At 28.6% G+C, this 22,349-nt stretch overlaps 2 protein-coding genes across 2 annotated transcripts in view; one reads left to right on the top strand and one right to left on the bottom strand.

The window, feature by feature from the left end:
• LOC122268266 (adhesion G protein-coupled receptor B3) overlaps positions 1 to 22,349 on the bottom strand; it is a 45,774-nt gene that overhangs the window by 6,662 nt on the left and 16,763 nt on the right. The window contains exons 8-16 of the mRNA XM_071180217.2: positions 21,054 to 21,106; positions 20,846 to 20,954; positions 18,608 to 18,717; positions 6,577 to 6,679; positions 5,066 to 5,283; positions 3,723 to 3,789; positions 2,195 to 2,280; positions 1,201 to 1,330; positions 3 to 44 (exon numbers count right to left, since the gene is read on the bottom strand). Coding sequence (XP_071036318.1) covers positions 3 to 44; positions 1,201 to 1,330; positions 2,195 to 2,280; positions 3,723 to 3,789; positions 5,066 to 5,283; positions 6,577 to 6,679; positions 18,608 to 18,717; positions 20,846 to 20,954; positions 21,054 to 21,106 — 918 coding nt within the window. The remainder of the gene's footprint in view (positions 1 to 2; positions 45 to 1,200; positions 1,331 to 2,194; positions 2,281 to 3,722; positions 3,790 to 5,065; positions 5,284 to 6,576; positions 6,680 to 18,607; positions 18,718 to 20,845; positions 20,955 to 21,053; positions 21,107 to 22,349) is intronic.
• On the top strand, positions 10,183 to 14,749 carry LOC107437206 (uncharacterized). The gene is made up of 2 exons (XM_016049130.4): positions 10,183 to 10,345; positions 14,127 to 14,749. The coding sequence occupies exons 1-2, from the start codon at positions 10,323 to 10,325 to the stop codon at positions 14,503 to 14,505; spliced, it is 402 nt and encodes a 133-aa protein (XP_015904616.2). The 5' UTR covers positions 10,183 to 10,322; the 3' UTR covers positions 14,506 to 14,749.

Raw genomic sequence — 22,349 nt, 5'->3', positions numbered from 1 at the left:
ACATTGTTATCCATTATGCAGAAGAAAATGAATGTCATGATGCCCTGAAACAAAAGTATACTTATAAATAAAAATAATTCTATTTGCCGTAAAAAAACTTTTATAAATAATTGTAGTTTTTAAAAATTCAATGCTTCATGCTAAAGTGTTAATGCTTCTGTAAATATATTACTTATTTTTTTAGAGGAAAAGCTTACAAATGGAACCTCCATTTTTTATTCAATCGTTTAACTAGTTTCGTAGCTTATTCAAAGTAGCATATGAAAGGCATTGGGGTCATGCAGTGATAAGGCACACTTTTAACAAAGGTGACATTATTTTACTCCAAACTGTTTTCTGGTATTGTTTCCTTATAGATACTTTGAAAGTTTCCAAATTCTCCTCTAGATGGGAACACAATACACAGAATTATCTTTTTGCCATCATGGAAATCGCGTTGTTTTTTCTTTTTCCCAAAAATGCTCTTCTGGAAAATAAGAAACGTATAGCCTGCTATTATATTTTCTCAAGCATTTCGTATCACAAAATAGATAATTTTTCTGCTTTGCACAAAACAGCTATATGTATTTAATTTTTAAATTTGTGCTTCCTGCATTGTAGTTTTGGTCTGCATTATTAAGTGATTATGAAAGAGAAACATTTACATAATGCATTAAGGAACTATGATGACTCGGGGATAGAGCGTTTGCCTTCTAATGAGTTGAACCGGGTTCGAATCCCAAGGATGGTTGGTCGATACGAATTCCGCATCCGGCTTGTACCGACCTCCGTGCTAACAAAACATGTCTTGAGTGCTAGACGGATCATGGGTTAGAGTCCCCTTTCTGTCAGGTTAACCGTGGGAGGTTTTCGTGGTTTTCCTCACCATGTAACGCAAGTGCTAGTTAGTTCCATCAAAAAGTCTTCCATTAAAAGAAAGTTTCTCCCCATTCTTGATACAGGAATTCCCCTGTCTTCTGGACTGGGTTCAAAATTACAAGGCTACGGAGTTGAATATTAGTAGTTGTGAACCCGAAAAATTGAGTAGGCTATTCAACAACGGTTATAAAATAGAAAATAAAATAACATGCTAAAAAAAGAAAGCAAGAAAAGATGAATAAAAGTTGCTAAATGATAATCAAACAATTACGTTAAACAATATTTTTTCTCAAAGTATTCCGTAAAATTGTCTACTAATTAAATATTGAATAGTTAACTAACTTGGATAGAGTTTGTCAAGGAGAAAATAATTTGTAGTCCAACATTCATGGAATCTTCTACGGCGAGTAAACCAAAGAACCAATTGATGGCGAATACGGGAAGGAGAGTAATTCCAGCTCTCAACGAATTTCTAAAAAGAGAAATATGAAATAAAAACCATATTTCAAAGGAAAAACAACGTGCAGCAAATAGAAACTAACATTAATCTTATGTCTTATAAAATTGTCACTTGATGTTTGTGGTTAATTAGCTACAAGCAGAATTTTCTTCAGTTATTTATAGAATTACAAAATTTCCCGTTTAAAACCACTTCAATATGTATTTATTCATAATTTTGGAGGAAGAAAACATAAAATTTTAATATAAATTATTTAACTTTCTCTCGCAAAAATTTTGCAGAGAATTTAGTTAAATTTGAAATCAATCGAAATACTTACAAAATTGCTTTGAAAATTTTAATGAAGCATAATTTTCAGGTGTAATTTGGAATTTGACTTGAATACAAGGAAAAGTCAATGAAAAATAAAAAATAAACAAGTTAGTTCAAATTAAAAAATATAAAGAAAATAAGAAATTAATGAAAATTTATTCATGATATCATCATTAAAAGCATTATTAAAATGATATAATCATAAAAAATGGCATTTCAAAGAAACCTATACAATTGTTTCTCACATAAACAGCTTTTTTCTTCAAAATTTGGTTTAAAAAATTTCTTAATTTATTTGGTTAGTTTCGTTGAAGTGAACTGTTATAATTTATATTATTTATTCATTAAGTCTTAAGGAAGTCTGAAGTCAAGTCTAAAGCAAGCCTTATTTAAGTCTAAAAAAATGTACGGTGTGTCAAGAAAAAAATTTTTTTTTTACTAATGCTAATGGCGTAATGAGATTTTTCCTCCTTTTTTCAATAAAATGTTAAAGTAAATTGATTAAAAATTGGTTATATAACGAACAAAAAGCTTTATACATTCAAAAATAAAAGCAAATTTCACCTGATTCTATAAATTTCTGTCCTGTGAGTCATTGACATTTGCTCATTGAAGGTTTTCAAGGATACAATCATGATGCTTGTATTGACCTTTAAAGTAAATTTTCATGATGACTTTTTGTAGTGTCAAGAAACAGTTTACAACTAAAATATTTTTAGCGTGTAATTTTCATTATTTAGTTAATTTTAAGCCAGCAATGCATGAGCGATATCGGTTATTCACAAGTTATCCAACTAAATAAATGAATTGATTTTTAAAAGAAGTATTTCGGTTGAAAAGGTATATCGGTTAAAAAAAAAGTAAGATCCATAATATTAGCTTGCTTATTGAGACAGTTTATTACTGTTGCTTGTTTCGTGGGAAATTTGATAAAGTTTTCTTTTAAAGCGTTATTTGAGAGATTTCGTATATCGTTACGAATTTCTCCACGAAACGCTATCGCAACTGTAGCGCAAAACTTTCCCAACAAATCTCAGATATCGCATAAGGTTAGTGTTAAGGTAATAGTGAAAAAAAAAACACGTTACTCAAAATCTCTCTATTTAAAGTACAGGATTACACATTAATTTTTTTAACAAATGGATATTTGCCTCATATCATTAATTAACGAATAATTTACACATAATGTGCAATCAAATTCTTTCAGTTACAAATGTTTGCCATTGAAAACATGTGTGATTTGTGATTGTAAAACTAAAATAGGGCAAATAGTCGCCGCCAACAGAGACTCTAAAATACATCACATTTTCTCGTAAAAAAATATATTTCAGGATAATATAATTTAGAATGATCTTCTTTATTAGGATAATGAAATATTTGTGGGTCGTGGAACGGGAAGCCCAGAAATTAGAGGATCGGACTCCGGTCTGTCGGGGTCAAGGTTCGATCCTCGTCTCCGCTAAGAACCACCGAGTACATGTGATGTACTTGCTCGTAAAATCAAAAGTCCTATGGTTGGTTGCTGAACTGTACCTTACAGAAATCTGAATTTTTTTTTTTATTTCTTCTTCAGATCTATATCTAAATTGATGAAGTGGTCTCGAGAATGAGTGGTGTTGTCCTCTATCCGTAGAGTTTTGAGCTAAGACATACTTTCAACCTTGCAGTGCTCTCTTGTTAAACGAAAGGAGCACTTCACAGACTTTATTCGCAAAAGGCAAATGGCTGGCGAGATTGCATTGTCAGAGTGTCAGAGGGTCATTAGAAACAACAATAACATGATATATTAGCAAAAAGCAAAAAAAAGAAAAGTATTGGAAGAATTTTACGAGATGATTCCATATTAACACTAAAAGTGAATAACGATCTATTAAAAATAAATATGGTTTCCGTAGCTTGCTGATATTAGTTAAATATTATTAGTGAAACAATAACTCTTTTGCTAAAAAAATATCAAAATCAATGCTTAAGTCATGCAATTAGTATAAAATAATTATTCAGAACAAATTTAAGTAAATTATCATTTAATTCAAATCAATTATATAATTAATTTATATAGTTAATTTAGATTATAATAAAAAAGCAAAGGTACCTTAATTAATCCGGTAACGGGTAGAACAAAAGACCAGAAAATTCCACGCCTGATGTTCAGCCAACAGCTATAGGGGGAAAGAAGCTAATATTACAAGTCGTATTTTCTGGCATCAATTAAAGTTGACAAAAATATTGACGGAATGTGGAGTTAAAACAAAAACTTATAGCTAATAGAATAGTCGAATATTTAATCAGAAAAATCAAGTTTCCATTTTATGAATCTTTTATCAAGTGAGATCTAAAAATTTTTACAAATAGTCTCGATAACTATTTAATACTTTTCCTTAATTCGATGAACGATAGAGATTATGGGGGATTTTATTTAAATTAACGACAATTGAAATATTAGTAAGACATAATTTAAATAATTCAATTACGTATATAGGTACATATTTTTGCTTTTTATAAGCTTTAGTATATCGAAAATAAAAAAAATTAAATAAAAAAATATTTTTTTAAATTATTTTTTCAAATATTTACTAATGCTACAATTTTTATTAAATTTGCCCTAGCCTTCTTTTAACAAAATACTGAATTATTTTTCTTTGATCAAAAATAATCCCTTCTTTATATGATTCAATTTTTTTATTATTACTATTTTAAGTAAAATACAGACTACAAAGTGAGAATAAGATGATTATTTTTTAAATTAAAGAATCAAAACTGATTGTTATCAGAACCAGCTAGCTCTAAATAAGTTTTCAGTTTACATAACAACTAACAATTTAAATCAATAATATTTTTTATAAGCACTTACTCCGATTAAAATACTTTATTGAGAGTTGTACAGCGCACTTTATTAACTTTTGAGCTTGTCATCGTAAGTCTTACTACAGTGAAATCTTAATATTTAGGACTTTAACGAAGGTTATTAAGCTTTTTGTACACAATTATATAACTCGTTTATCTAAAACAATTTTAAAAATACTAATTTTTCATTTAGTTTACTAATGATCGATAAACTTTCAAATTTTAAGATATAACTAGTCTGTACTACATGTTTGACAATTTTATTTTAAAAGACAAAAAGTAAAATTTGAATTTAATTGATTGCTGAGTTTTTGAGTGATTAAGTTTTTTAAAAAAAATCATATTTTTAAACTTTAGTTTTACAAAAAACTATGGGACTAAGTTTATTTCAATTTTGAATTTTTTCATTTAAAATTATAGTCAAAAATGGTGTAAAAATTAGTATGCATAACGTGGGAAAATCCTATCAATAAATCAAAAATCATACAGCTGTTTCCCTTTTTATTTTTTGTACTTTTTCTCACACACAAAACGTCTAAACATTGGTGAAGCTGATTATAAAGTAAAGGCCTCAATTAAGTATTCACTCACTATTGTCTTGCTTCGTAGCCTTCAGGATTAGCAACAAATGATATAATCAACAGAAGTAGAGGACAAATCCAGCAAACAGCGCAATAATCTCTGAAGTTTCCGATATATTCAGCAGATGAACGCAATCTTCGAAGTAAGTAAAAACCATACGAAACAACCCAAAAGCATAATACCAGGAAGAGATAGTGCAAAAATAAAGCAATACTCATACAAATTTCCTGCAAATATAAAAAAACATTTTTTAGAAGCATCTCATTTAATAAAATTTTATTTCGCAATCTCAATTCTCAAACTTATAACAGTTTAAAAATTACTCAATCAGGTAAACACACAGCGTCAGTTTTCACAGCGTCCAATCTCTACCATCAGAAGAACAGAGGAAGAAGAAAACGTTAAATATGCTTTTAATCATCTTCACTAAAATTTCACTATTAAAGGTGGTAATTGATGAATTTAATTGGGAAATACTGTATTTTGCGCAGCAGTAGATACGCACTCTAAACGTTCAAAATAAGCCCAGACCTGTCAACTATTTAGAATGGTATCGAAATTTCTGTCTTAACATTTTAAAAAGATTTTGACCAATGCAATACAAAGATAATTAAAAGACATACGTAAAATATTCCAAAAAGCAAGCAGTGCTGTCTTTCGGTGTTGGCGAATTTTTAAGAACGTTAGCTTACTTGTTTTTTAACTGTTCTTTTAAATAATGTGGAGAGCTATAACTTCCAGGTGGCAGCTAATTATAAGGTCGTCACCCATTAGGTACGACAGTAATTTTGCATGACTTATTCAAAAATTGCAGAAAATTTCTGCCAACTAAAATATGGAGGAAATAACATAAAATGTATATCAACAATCAGAAAATTTAGGAAAGGTAATTTATTGAATAATAGGCTTTGTTTTTTTATATTTAGATTTTGAAGAAACATTTTTTTTCATTATTTAAAGAAGAATTTCTCATCCTTTACAATTTAAACATAAAAAAGTTAATTAAAAAAAATTCTGTAAACAGACGAACAGAATTCATTACCGATTAAAAAATATTTGTGGTATAATTTTACCGCTGCCTCAATTTTTTGAGAAAAAATTCGCAAAATTTCACCAAAATAAATAATGTGCCAATTTCGTTAATTTTCTGCTTTTTCGTTAAAATACCTCATTCTTTTCATGTATAAATTATTCAGTATCTAAAATATAACTTTAAATTATTATCTAACCTGCATAAACTAATAATAGTAATTAAGACAAAAATATATTTATGTTTGTATACATAAACAGATTGCCTTCACATTCCTTCCACCCAGTTTCTCTCAGCTCTTCATTGCTAATGCTAACAGACATATCAATGCTCTGTGTAATATAGATATGAATTCCATTAACTTAACACGTCGCTTTCACTTATGCTTCAGACATAGGGAAGAAAGGTTAAAATAATAATGTTGTTTTCATATGAGACGCAATGAAAAGGGAAAAAGCTAACTTATGTGAGTAATTAAACATCGACTTACAAAGTGCGTTGTACTGTTCACTCCCAATAGAAAAAATAGTTGAATAGCACCCATGCAAACTAATATATTGATGAGGATGAAAACAGATAAGTTGTGTTCTCCCCTGTAAAAAATACAAAAACGCGTTATTCAATAAAAAAAATATAATTAATTTATGTGGTAAAAAAATTTTACTTTCAAAACATTTACTTACTGATAATAAATGTTAGTATTCGATTTTATTAAATCAAACTATCTGAGTTTGATAAACACAGTGACGAAGAGTGTTCTAAAAATACACTATCTTTTCTTTTTTGACATTTTAAATTTGCCATTGCTCCCCATGTATTTACAATGGTGTTCAAAATTAAGAGAATTCGTACATTTTGTTGAATTTCCTGAAAACAACTGAGCGAAATGTAAAACTACTGCTTCGAAACAAAGATGTAAATATTATGTGACGAATACGTAAGAGCATACGTGTGTCAGGATGAAGCTAGTAGATGATTAGACGTTATAAGTCTGCATACAAAATCTGCATTTTGTTCTCTGGCTCATCTTGACAATTTTTTTTTTTTGCAGCAATATTTACCGATTCTTTAATTTAACATCACCAACGAATAAGATGGAGAATTGTAGGGAGATTTGAAGCACGCCAGTCAGAGTGTAATAACTAATTGAGTGCAAAACTTTTTGATTATTTTAAAGGTGCGATGAAATAAGCAAAAAGTTTCCCACTCTCTTATGTTTTGTACGACAGAAATCAGTCGGAAAAAAATTTAAATAAAAATATATCATACAGGAGGATAAGAGATCACGAAAAAATCGAATTGATTTTACCCCTGATACTATATTAATTAATAAAATACATTCAATACAATACTAATACAATAAAAAAATATTCAATATAAAAAATTCAATAGTACAATACATTTTTTACAATGTATTCGCAATCATTTCAATCAAAGAATGTATAGTGGTACATTGAGTTAAAGAAGAAAAATATATTACACTAAATAACTTTATTTCTAATAATTGGATTTTCAAGAACTGAATACCAATAATACATAATAATTTGAAAAGATAACCTAAAGTTATGTAGACTCTATATTAAGTTACGCCGTTAAGTGCAAAGTTAAACTTTTAGGTACTAGTAAAGCGAACATATGTTTAGTGTAAACTAAAGTGAATTCAAATTTCATACTTGGAAAGAATTTACTAAAAAGGGACAGGACATTTTTTTCTGCCCTGATAGGTAAGGAAACAGATGATTCATAATTCTACCTAAAGAAAAATATGTATTTGTAATAGTGTTCATGAATTCACTCTTACAATTTTTGAATGGAAAAGATGATTTGAATAAGTCAGAGAGGGGATTTGACTAAATCATCTTTCTCATTTATAAATACTGGAAACTGCCTTTTGTACTTTTATGAATAGAAACTCTTCTTTGGACCCCAAGTATGATAAGAGATGAATTGAGAACAATGTAAAGAAGAATACTTTATCAAAAGATCTTCTTCCCTATAGGGGTATCTATATTTATTCTCAGGTGTTGTTCTGAGAAATTTTTGTTTAGATTACCTCCTTTCTAAAGATGAAAATTGAAATACATGTGATCCATGAGACAAGTGAAAATGAGTCTGAATTAAACAAATTGAATATTTCAAAAGAATCTTCATTCGAAAGGGAGAATAGATAATCCTTTGTGACAAACTGTGACTGACGCAGCTAATTCAATACTATTGTGATTAAGCTGGGGTGGGTTTGAATGATTGGCAAAAAAATAATAGCACAACTATCTTGTTTGTTAAAAATTGCTTTTAATGTATTTCTATTTACTAAATTCAAACAAATTTAAGCCGTTCCTTATTAGATTCATGTGGGCAGAAGATAAAATCTAAGGAAGAAGGAAAATAATAAAAGATTTTATAAATGAAATTTTTGTCCTCAATAGATAGAAAGATAAAGTATGGCACCTGGCATATTTTTGCTGCAATGATATTTTTGCCGAAGGCTGAACATCAACCGAAATAAATAGGAAAATGAAGTTTTATTTCAATTTAAACAACTTTTATTTAAATATAACTAAGCATAATAGCAAAGTTTGAATAAATAAAAATATATACTTGCAAGAATTTTAAATTAACAGATTTTTGGAGAGTTTAAAATAATAAGTAAAGAAGGATGTAAATTTTTAAAATTTAAGTTTATAAGACAATTATCTCCGAATCCAAATGCAATAAATATAAAATAAAATAATATGTTGAAATGGCTTAAAATAGATTTTTTTGAGAACGTAAATAGCTTTGTTGAGCGAACTTAATAAAATTAGGCTATTGATAAAAGTATATCAGCTATCGCAACCTTTATTAGTTTTGATAACAAAATAACTTCATTTTAAACGGAGTTATTTAAATGGAGAGAAAAAGATGGTATTGCAGCAGCATTTTTGGAAAAGATTTTATAAAGGAAATTTTTTTCCCCATCTGAACCAAACCGTTACCATTTTATACTTACAAAGTTAAACTACACGTTTAAATGAAAATAAATAAAGGAAGAAGGAGGATAAATACAGAAAAATTCTAGAAACTTGCGTAACTAACAACTAACGTAACTTCTAATAAACAACTTGATGTTGGAAAAAATAGAGTTTGTTAAATAAAAAAAAATTTCCTTTGAATCACACATAAAAAGAAGTAATTTAAAATGTTACTGTAAAAAATAGTTCACTCAAAATTTTTTTTACAATAAATTGAAAAGAATGAATTTAGCAATATTTTTCAGAAATTTTTATTTTTTTTTTCATCATACTACTAGTTTTAAGCACTAGTTTACTTTTCCAAATTAACTTTTTTGATTAAACAAAACTTTTTTTTGCTGAAGTTCTACCGTTTGCTATAATTTATGACAGTATTTTAAGAATAGTAATTGTCCCTTTCAGCATATCTGGTAACAATTACATTTAAATATCTGATCACTTGGAAATTTATTTGTAGAACTTTTCTAACTATTCCATTAAATAATGAAGTCAATTTAAGGAGATATAAAAGTCTCCTCTATTATTTCTTGCTAACACATTTCCATTATCAAACTTTAAAGTTATAAGAAATAAAGTTGGAGCGTAGAACTAGAAAATAAAAGTTGGGTTTCAGTTATTATTTTCTCATACGAAAATAATAATATTAATAATAAGAATATTAATAATACATAAATATTTAAACTAGCTTAACAGATATCTGATAACAACTGTTTACTAAAGTTCGAAATTAATTGATGTATGATTTTAACAAACTATTTGAGTCATTTAAAACTTTCACTTTCGAACAAGTTGTGTATCATGAATAACCCTAACGACTCACCATTCATTCAAGGAATAATTGTCATTGATAAGAGCTTCAAAATATATAATGCCCTGCATGATCTTTAAAGTTTGATGTTCCTTGAATTGAATCTCAAAGGGGGGGGGGGAGCGACTTGGTTATAATCCGACATGAGGGATAATAGTTATGATACAGTGTCCAGATTTGACCAATGGGAGGTTGTTTCTCAAGTACATCTATTGTTATGGCAAAAGTACATAACTGTTAGTTAAATCTTAAATTGTTATATCTCAGTGTAGTTTGGAGAGTGCTCTACAACGAGTTTCAGTGTAACGTTTCTTGAAAGTTATCTTCGTAGAAAAGTGTGTTACTATTGAATTTTGATAAAGTATAGTGTTGCGATTTTTTTAACGATAGCTGTTGGAATACCTACTATTATTAATAATGTCACTGCCCAAGGATAATAAGTAAGTTTCTCTTCTTGATTCATTTATTGACTGATTAATTACATTTATAATTTATTCTTTTCCAAACTTTTTTTCTAATTTAAGATTTGATTTTAGTTTAAAAGCGTCTGCAGACTTTTATAACTTAATTTTAGCGAAACGATTGTTTTAATTCGTTTAAAAATGTAAAATTTAACCAGGAATTTAATTGAAAATGGAAACACCTTCTTTGAATGAAAAAAATGGAAAATTTTAATTATTGTTGATTAAATAATTTAATTAATGTTTCAGTACGTGTAGTTAATTGAAAATTTTAAGTAATTTTAAAATTCAGTTGGAATAGAAGTAAAAAAAGATTTTACAATTGTTTAGAAGATAGATTTTCTGTGACTCAATTTTAAGATAATTTAAAAACATATTTCATTATTTTGTTATGAAATTGCCAAATTATGTCATTTTCAATTAAATTATGTAGTCATCACTGTAAGTGTAAACGTAATTATGTATTGAAATAACATTTTAAAAAATTAGGGAAAAAAAGAGAATTATGGGTTATAATAAATCTCTTCTCATACCCGTGCCCTAAAAAGGCCTTTTATACATATTAAAAGAACAAAAGTCTGCTTCCTGCTTCACTGAGAGAAATTGATAAGAGAAACTAGTAATAAAATATTACGTAATAAAAAATAATTGCTAGAAAAATTAATCAACTCATTCAACAGTAAATGATTTAATTTAAATAAATGGAGGATACTAGCGATTAAATAATATTTTCTATTTAAATAACTTCGTTTTATATAAAGTTATTATGATATTAAAGTTAATAAGAGTTGCGCTTGCTATATTTTATTTTTATAATAACATAGTTTTATTGATTTCGTTTGATATATGTAAAAAAATCACATTCTCAAAAACCTGACTTTTGAACATTTTAATTTATTTTAAATTTTATTACATTTATAAATAAAGATTATCATCTTAAAAGTTAACAAAAGTCTCTCTTTCTTAGATCGTGATTTTAAACCCTTTAAAAATATGCTCCTAGTAGCATATTTTTTTTATTTATTTAAATTTAGCTATTACCCTTGCTTATGGAGAGTTGTCTAGATTTATGTTACAGTTGGTTTTCCTATTTATGCTTACTTTAATGTGCAAACATATTACATCCGCGAAAATTTATCAGGCATTATATTTTACATTTCGTAAAGTGTTTGAAATCTATTTCAGATTAATTTCTTAATCCATCTTCGGCCGTTTCCATAAATATTTTTTATTAACATTGTGACATATTTTTACCTTGTTTTTCTGTTATTGTCAAAGGTTCTGAAGATATTGTTAAAATATTAGTAATTCAATTGGAGAAAACGCTCTCTTTAAAGAAATTTTTAAACAACGCTATTTTTATTTATTTATTTTTTGTTTTTAACTTTATCGACTAATTCAAGTTTTTGATAATGTATAATTACTCCATTTGAGATTAATCATATGCTTTTATGATTGGGAAACACAGGAGTTGAACAAAATTATGGAAACACTTCAATACTAACTCATTTTCTCATATTTCTCGAAAAATACTCAGAAAATTATTTTGTAATTTTTGACGTGTTCAGTTCATGTGATTTCTCTTACATATCAATAAAATTTAAAATTATTGTAGATTTGAGGGACCGGCAGTAAATTTACGAACGAAAAATAGCGTTTCTGAACTTGTATTATTTGCTTTGGTTAATAAATGCAACAACTGAGCGAAATTTCGCAAACCTAGCTTAAATATGGACATTTTTTGAAAAACTGACGTTTTGTCTTACTTTTTCTTACTTTCATTGCAAAAACATTCAATAAAATTAAACGAAATTTCTGGCGTAATTTTTAAATAGCAACAAAAAGCATTGTTTTAAAATTTGAAGAAATTTTTTTTTTAAAAATTGCGCAAGATATTAGCATCGGAAGTCAACCTCTCATATTTTGCATGTTCGATTGACATAATTTTTTTTCTCTTCATAATTTTATTCTGAATCGTATTTGGTAACTCATGAAGAAAAAAAAACAATTTAAATATCTTCATATTCTAGACTTAAATACTTTTAGACTGCCTAAAGAAGAGAATCCAATTTGGAAGCAATTTAAAAATTTTTTCAACAACTGACATATTTTTTTCTTTTTTTCGAATGTGCAGATTTGTAACATATCCCCTTTTAACATTAACCGCTTCAATTACCAAATAAAGAGCAAAACAAAATTATATTAAAAGAGAAATTCAATTTTTTCGCCCAGCACAATATGATAGGATTTCTTAAATACTCATACCTTGCTAATTTTTTCAATTTTTAAAATGATATTTTTATTATTAATAATTTAATTGAATATTTCTGCAGTTGTAATAAGATAACGTAAAGCACAGAAGATAGGTTTTTTGTAAGAATTCCATGAATATTTAAGGTAGGTAAGGATTTAAGAATATTTAAGGTAGGAATATTTCCATGAATATTAAAGGTAGGTAAGCACAGAGAGTGCTACCCAGATAACACTGTAACCAGATCGCAACAAGAATGCGACAGTCACGGAGACTCACTGGTGAAGTCACCTGTGACATTTGCAACGTCATTCAGATGTCAACATGAGACCACATTGAGTCATAAACTGTCGCAGTGACGTCTCTATGTGAGAAAAATGTGACATATTCGCTTTTCAGCCTAATCACATGGTGACCCTATTGGGACATAAATGTCACATCTTTGTCCCATGGTGACCCAGTTGAGACTTTAATATGCCACATCTTCGTCCCACTTTGACTCTGTTGAGACGTAAATGTGTCATAGTTTCATTACGCCGTGACTATGTTGAGACATGAATAGGTTACATTTTTGTCATATGGTGAGATCATTGCAACAACAGTCTCAATGTGGTCTCATGTTGACGTCTAGCTGATGTCATCAAAGCCGAACACGGTGACCTTTAATACCTACATCTAGTAACCGCATTCTGCCGCTTCTGGTAACGGTGATATCTGGGGGGCAGTATTTTGGTCGATTACAGAATATTCGACTAACAATAAGTAATTCATTTCAAACCTTTATTTTTTGATGTATTCATATGGTTCGTATTAAAACAAACTCAGCTAATAATACATAATGATAAAAAATTTTATTTTTTCTTAGATTTTTTTGTGAAACTTCACAAAAATATCCAGTGATGCTTTTAGATATAATAATTTGATAAGCTCTACTATTTTATTTGTAAATTAGAACACTATGCATATTATTAGCATATTATATAGAAATAGCATATTATTCGAAAAAAAGTTTCATTTCATATGACGATGAAAACTTCGTAAAACAGTCTCGCTTATAATAATCACCTACAACCCCCGTGTTCCAAAATGAAATGATCCGTGCTTGGACGTTAAATAGCCCGAATCATTTGGGACACCAGGTGCAATAATTAATTCTTATGTAAAAAATTTAAATTTTTGAACTGCTTCTGAAATTTTTATTACCAAAGGGTAATTAAAAATTAATATAGAATCAATTAAGTTCCTGCACTGCAAATGCTCAATAACTTGAAACTATCATTGTTGTCACTACATTAATTTTTTTTTTAAAAATTATTTACATGTTTTCATTGAGCTAATGATGCATTTTTGGAGTCATCCTAATTGTATGCTTTGCTGAGTTAAAGAAGAATTCGATATCAAAGCAACTTAGTTCTTGAACTCACAAAACTTTGAAATCTATAATCATCATTGATAAATTCCTATTTTTCTCAAAAGTTAAGGTTTATTCTATTTTGTTTATATTTTCAGAATCTTAGCAGCTATTAAACCACTGCAACAGACAAAGAGAAAAGCTGTTGCAGACAACTCTAGCAGGAGCAAAAGTATGAAAGCTGATCCTGAAACAGAGAAAATTCAGCAAGCTCCCAGGTGCCGATTCTTTCCTAAGTGCCGCATGGGACAAAAGTGCCACTTTCAGCATCCAACCTGTAAGTATAATGCCGCATGCAGGAATCCGAAATGCATCTACCGACACATTGGCCCAAGAAAAATAGAACTCTTTGATAACAAGGAAAACGTGCGACCCAACAGTTTCCAATTGCTGCTTGAAAAATTGGAAAAGCAGAAGCCAAATCCATACAAATGGGTAAAACCTAAAGATGATGCCGTTAAGAACGATGTACCATAGACGCAGAGAGTTGAAGGAAGAGTAGGAATTTTATTGATTGCGGTTCGATTATCATAGGATATACCAAATCCATCTGCGCATAATGAAGGTAAGAATGAGGAAACGCGATGTCTGTAATGGACATGGAATGTAATATAATAAGGAATATTATATGAGTAATGTTATATGAAATATTCAAGATGATAGCTGTTTTCTATAGTAAGTTAGATTTTTTTCAAAATTTCAATAAATTTTTTAAATTTTATTTTGTTTTGTTCTGTAGTTATTTATAACATTTTGTTTTTGATTTGTAATTTATTTATACACTTTTTAGGGAGTATTAGGGCGTAAGATGTAGGGGGTAGTCTCAATCTAGAAATCATGGTCCTAATAGTATGGTCAGGTGACCGGTTAAAAGTTTGGACCTCTTAATGTTAACCTTACATTTTCGGTATTACGCTATACTTCGAGAACCTTTTAAGCGAACTGTAAATTTTTCGCAAGCAATTCTAATTTTTTTATTCAAAGATAATTTTATGCGAAAAAAATGATTTATAATAATTAATCATTATTTTTGCTATTTTAAAAAATTTAGGCGAAAAAATTTTGAATTGTAGGGTGGACAATTGCTTTCACCGTTTCAAGGAATGTAATTTTGTATGGCGAAATGCACTATTAAATCGAAATTGGCCCAAAAGTTCCTGATTAAAAAAAATGTATTATTTAAAATTTGATTTCTCAGGAACTATTGGGTCGATTTCGCTCAAATTTTGTATTTTGAAATATAAAGTTACATTCCTTAAAATGATGTAAAAATTTGTATACCTTATAATTCAAAATTTTCAATATAATGATTATGTCAACATGGTAGCTCTTCTCAATCAAGCTGGAAGTAGGTCAACGTAAAGTTTAAAAGTAAAAGGCTTTTTTTTTTCTTTGCTTGCAGTATATTATCAGTGTTAAAAATAGAGACACATCTGAAATAATTTCTGACGAACAAAAGATAGTTCAGTGAATTATCAAAGTGTATTTTAAAAAAAAACCTTTAGCTTGCATAGTTTTACATAATTTCTTTTAATATTTCTCTTTTGAAGTTTATTACACGAGTCTTATATTTAAATTATATAGTTTTTATTTCAGTACAAGTCCCCTAAATTTTATAGTGATTAAGTTTTACTAAGAACAAGATTAATAATGCATTGATTAAAAACATTAGTTATTTTCACTTTATCTGCTTTGTATTAAAATAGCCGAAAATTGAGAATTCTACAAAATACGTAATCAAGAGATTCTGCGTAAAAAAATGACATTACAATAAAAATGATATATAATAAATCACTTAACTTATGGAGATTTAGGATAATGATGGGTACTTGTATTTATTACTCAGACAAAATATTACAAAATACGAATAAAAAGTTCCAATAAAAACAATTTTCATAATTATAATTTATTTTAAGTTTAAGATCTTCAGTACCTAAAACATCAGGTAAGATTAGAATTAACAAAAAAATATGCGTTCACTTTTTATTCTAATGAATTAAAATTAAAGTATGTACATTTACATTTGTTTTCTGAACTGCATGTATGCTTACTTTCCCCATGATTAATTTGGAATAAAAATAAAGTTATGAAGATCCTTACTTTTTTATTTTTATAATTAATTTTCTGTTCAATTGCTATAGAAAATTAATTATATATAAATAGTGGGCTGCTCCCTCTGCTCGCTAACGCTCGCCAACCCCCGAAAATTGCTACGCAATCTTATATGGTTTGCTTCGCAAATCAAGCTCGCTTCGCTCGCTACTAACTTAGGTACATTGCAAATGCACAAAATTCTAAGATTTTAAAACAATCATTCAAATCCATATAAAAACTTTTTTTTAAAAAAAAATTACATCTTTTTAGTAAATACTAAGTTATTAAAATAAATTTGAATTCAAATAAATGACATGTAATTCGTTAAACCTATTAGAAATGTGCTATAGCATAATTCGTAATATAAATCAAAAATCGTCAAATAAATTCGTAATATATAAATTTGTGAAAACAAGCGCTTTAGACAAAATACTAAAATGGAGATCGATCGACAAAGACTACTCACTTCTGCCTAGCTTAATAGTATGAGATTGCCGCAGCTGAATTGTTATTTCAGTTTCCGTTTTTAAAAGCGCTATATGTTGAGCCACCTCAGCTAGATTTGGCACGCGACATTCTTAGCGGCAATCATTGGTCGATTCGCCGTGTAAGAGAAATAGTAACGGAAACAAAACAACGCAAACGTTGTCACCGGCGGAAAAGAAATACAGCCAAAATTTGGGAGATACGTAAGAGAATTATATATATTAGATATTAAAACGACTCCTAATGCACTCATTCTAACCTTTTTCAAAATCATCTAAGGAATAAAATAAGTGCACTGTAAGTAAATTAATTTTCAGAAGAATTAGGATATTGAAATTGGATACTTGCACTTTAAGATGGAGAAAATCACGGATATTCACACATGTCACCTACAACGTCAGTAATAGCTAATTGTTTAATAGCAAAATGGCGCGTAAAAGTTGAGCTAAGTTAAAATGTTCATTAAAGTGAAGTTAATTAAATAAAGCACAGTATCGCACATCTCAATTGCTGAAATATAATTCTTTCTCGTCTTTTGTTTAACTTAGTTTATGATTTGTTTATATATTTTATTGTAAACGTCATACATTTTTGTTTTGTGCACCTGGCAACTTAGAAGCATAATTAGTTTATTTACGTACTACATGGCTTCGTGCCTGTCTTTGTGTCAAGTAAGAAATGCATAATGAAAGAATTGAGATATTTGGGAAAGAATTATCGTGAAAGAATATACGTGTCACTTAAGAGAATTGATACCTGACGGGCTTGGTTCTCGGCAGAGAATGGAACAGTTGCTAAGTAAACAAATGCCACCTTTCAGCAATCAATCAGGATTGAGATACCCACACTACGTCACTTCCCTTTATAAAATGTATCTCTCAAAAATATCTGTGGTTTCAAGATTCGAACCGGGAGCTCATTTCTTTCTTACTCCTCACTTTTTTCTCACTCCTTTGACGCGGAATTTTTATTTAACCTTTTTATACTTATTTCCTTATTTTGTATTGATTTAGGTAAAAATAAATGAAAAAATTAGAATTACATTTAGCATTTAAATAATTTATGTTTATGAAATACCGGTGTCTTTTCCTGCGTTAAGGGTAAAATCTTAAGAAACACGGCCTTCTTCCAAACAATAATTTTTTCTAATTTTTACTTATTTGAAGTTATTTGGATCTAAGAGAAGCAGTTATTCCTTATTGAAATTTCTTTTATTTACAAAATCTATTATTGATAAATTTTTGAAAATGAGTGCAAAAGAAAAAACAAAATCAAATTACTTTTTTTGATTTTATATTTCAGAACAAATATATTTCCTACAATCTAGCAGATTATTTTTTAGTTACTATCATACTGTATTTTATCGGTAAAAAATACCGAAATATATTTTTGCTTGTAACTAGAAACTAGCGTCAGAAAAAGTATGAATGTTACCGTGAGTGATCGAAATCAAGAGAATGTCGAGTGTCACTGGTGAATGTGGACAATCATATATATTCGCTTTGGTGATTGTCCGAAATATTTGTTATATCCGATTTTATAATAATTTATTCGTTGATATTATTATATTTATTCGATATTTTAATATCTGTTGAGGATATTAAAATATCGAAGGCGAAACATTAGTGTTCAGAGTACCGGTTAAATGCATACTGTCCAGGGGTAAAAAAGCATTGATGTAAGGCATATCGGACAAATATATATTGGGCTGTGGCACTTAACTCACATACATAGACCTAGTATATATTTCGGACATTTACCAAAACAACTATGTGATTGTCAACAGCTTCCAATTTCGGTCATTCACTGTAACGTATGTAAAAGAGACACCAGTGTCCCATTTGAGTCACAGGATTAAGAGCTATTAGAGAATAGAGTATTAGTATATTTAGTTGAAAAAGAAAACTTAATTCAATTTAAGCAGAAAACTAGTAATTTGAAGGTAAAATTTGAATTGCACTACTATTTGATGAAATACTACATATTAAAAGAAACTTACTTTTTTAAGAGAAAATTTACAACGAATGTTAGAAGGATGAGGCAGAGTGAAGTTATGCAACTAATAGTTATCATTGTTCCCATTGGACTCTCTGATGCCAATCGCCTACCCTGAAGGAAAAACAGAATCATTCATTTTAACATTATCTATATTTCTTAACACTTTACTAAAATTATCCACAAAATCTTCCGTCGACAGCTCTATGATAAAGAAATAAAAAACTTGATTTCTTTTGACTCCAAGAATCCAAGATTTTTATTTATTTATTTAAAAAAAAATAATAATACTGTTATAATATGTTGTATTACATAATAAAATCTGGCAGGGAGAGCCTGGTTGGTAGGGAATTGAGCCCATGTCTAAGTTCGATCCCCGCCGATAAAGAGTTAGTTTGATCCTTGCCGGCCGAAGAAGGTGACTAGTGCACGTTAAATTTGTCGGGTCACAAAGACCTCCGTGTTCCTATGACAAATCAATACCTCTGGTGTACTGAATTGGAGATTGATCGTTCTCTAGTTCAGGTCAAAATTACTATCTGTGGATTAATGAATGGATGTAAGAATGGGTCCGCGTTATAAATGGGCTGTGACGTGCGTGTGGCTGAAGTCGTATTCTTGGTCATAGATAGCTCCCCTGAAAAAAATAAACAAGAAAAGCACCCTGAGTCTTAAATTCACTTGGTTTCACCAGACAGACTTGCTAGTATAGACGAGTGACATTAGAAATAACAACAAATAATGAATCGGCATAATATAATTTCCATATTGCAAGCAACCTTAAGGCAAACGTATTTGCAGTTTCCTTTGATAGACGCTTAAAAGTTGACTGGTTATTCATTATACTTAAGAAGAAAAAAATTTTACGTCCATATTATTACTTTTAGGATTGAATAAAAGCGTGCTGCATATGCCTGTACAAAAAGATGTAATTCGTTAGTTTTTAGTGCTAACCTTGTTTTTTAACTGTTTTTTCAGTATGTTAAAGTTCTGAAGCACAACATTTTTTAATGATGACATGTAATGTGTTTAGAATAAATTTCGATATAAGAGGGCTGTTTAAGTAAGCTTAATGCAAACATCATTGCGTGTAAATGAGCATAGTTGAATTTAATATAATTTCAACTTGCATGCTTAATTTGCTAACCATTTACAAACTTTATTTTAGGGATTTATGATAAGGGTTACTGCTGATATTAAAATCAAGCATATCTGGGATAGATTCAATGATATATAAGGAAAACTAAACCCTTAAATTAAAATCGTTAGCTTTTACTTAATCGCTAGAACCTTACATTATTTTTTCCTTTCCATATCTCATTATTTTTTTCACTTTAAAAAAAAAATTTCATGTTTGAGTGAAAATTTTAAAAGGAAGTTTTTTGAATCAATCATAAGACTAATATTAAAAAACTCAAATGGATTATTTATTTGATTATATCATTTAGCTCTTTTCCATTTATATAATTAATTACGCAGAAAATTACATAAATTTTTAAAACTTTTAAATTTTTATCCGAGTTCTAAAGAAAATCATAAAACTTAATAATTGCATTTATACATTAAATACTATGGCACATGTGTGTTTGTTTTTTAACTCCTTTTTTAATTGGATTTTAACGATTTATTTCCAAATTAATACTTTTAAAATAATCATTAATTATCTAGTTTATTATAAAAGCATACAAGTTGTAGATTGCCTTTTGCTTTGGATACATATATATCTCACTGTTTCAAAAGTGTAAGCATTGATTAAATTGTCTTGTTTTTATGGAAAGTTATTAAATGGAATGAAGAAGCGAGAAAAAAACGATAAAAATTCCAGACAAAATTACTCAAAAAGTGAAGTAGAAATAAATCTTTTCAAGTAATTATGTAGAAGAACATTTATATAAATATTATTCTTTATTAAAAAGTCTATGAAGAAACTAAAACCAGCAACGCCTCCTAGCGAGAAACTAGAAAAAAACTCAGAGACAGAGGAGAGTGGTAGTGAACGAATGGTAGAAAGCCTGCCATACAGAGCTCCTTATTTTCTTCTTCTTCATATATGTTTTATATGTTGTGTCTGTGAATGTGCTGTGTGCTTAAATATAATCATGTTGTTTAAAATAAAATAACGATATTATAAAAAAGTGAGCTAGCCATTGCCTTTTATTCCCCTCCCCCTTATGCACACCACTTCACTTTCTTCATTAAAAAATTAAAAGATGAGCTGGTATTTTAAAATTTGAAAACTTACAACTCCGATTTCTTCTAGCAGTAAAGCAATGCTACCCAAATTACGACAACGGCAGGTCACCATATCACCTTTCACAGAAAACGCTGAACAATCATTCACATTCCATAAGCTATAAAATGAAATATTATAAAATTAGTAAAATAAAGCATTTTAAATATGAATATTAAAAGTTAAATGAATAAGATAGTAAAAATAAATCTCAACTTACTGCGACATATTCCACAGTTGACCACATCTCATAATATATCCTTCAGGGATATCCTTAATTAAAAAAAAAGTGTAATTAAACAACAAGTTTGGTTTTAAATATAGGGTGCGTACTCACCTCAAATATTTATTTATATTTAAAATCCTTATCCAAAATAAGTAAATAAATATACACACTAGGGGTGACAAATTAATACTTAAGCAAGGGAGAAACAGAATGGAATCAAAATTTGTTAAATAACATGAGTGAGAGGCAGATTAAAAAGATCAAAACCGGTTTGATTGCATGCTGAAATGTCTAAGTATTATTAATGATCACCTTTCATTCTTTTCTGTTATTTGCTCTCTAATACTTCTCAATTATGATGCTTCTAGTTCCGTTTTCTTCATTAGTGAGTGAATAACTGGATTTTGGAATAGTTTTCGTTTTATGGTTGCTTAAAGTATTCGAGTTGAGAAAAATCAGATATTTCGACGAAAATTTCGATGTTTTTTATTATCTTTATTAGAAAATTAGTTCATTAGCTTTCGAAAACCCTTCAAATTTTTTATCTCCGACTTTTAGAAATAAAGTTTTAGCAGTTTTTTTTCATTATATTGATATATGTAAGCGAAACCAGAAGTAAACTCCCGAAAGCGAAACTAAAAGGTCTTTTGTTAAACTTTGAGTATTTTAACTTTTTTATTTGTATAATTATAATTTTAAAACGATAAAATTCACTCTCAGAAATTAATTTTCGAATTATAAATTTTTTTGTTCTCAGAATTTTTCAGCTTTCCAAATGCATTTTCTGAAGAACATTGATTTTGAGAAAAAAGTCTTAATACTAACACACATGAAAAAAAAAGAAGTTCATTAGCTTATTGAAATCATAAAAGCTTTGAAATTTCGTTTGTAGATTCCGTTTTATGTTAGTGATGTTTTGAAAGCTAAATTTTAACTTTGAGTTTGTTATACTTTTATCAAGCTTTAAGTAAAGTTATTTAAGTAAGAATTTGAAGCTTTAGTCAGAATTTTAGGAATTTTCTTCAAAAATTCAATATTAAACAATATATTTAATTCTATTTCGTATCTTTTAAGCTCAAATTCACCCTTATTTTTAAAATTATTTTACAAATTTTTAAATTTTACTTTTAATTTATTACCAAATATTTACAATTACCCTGCTTACCAAACATAAAATTAAAATTTCAAGAAAGCCTTTATTTAAAAAAAATTGCGCCAAAACCAGTAGGATTCCTGAAATGTAATAATTTGCCATCGATAAGGAAGACCCGGTTTATTTATTATATTTTA

Source organism: Parasteatoda tepidariorum, chromosome 1 (assembly GCF_982258835.1).
Source record: "Parasteatoda tepidariorum strain Cologne lab strain chromosome 1, Ptep-v5.0, whole genome shotgun sequence".
Classification (NCBI taxonomy): domain Eukaryota; kingdom Metazoa; phylum Arthropoda; class Arachnida; order Araneae; family Theridiidae; genus Parasteatoda; species Parasteatoda tepidariorum.
This window is presented reverse-complemented; position numbering and strand designations above follow the sequence as displayed.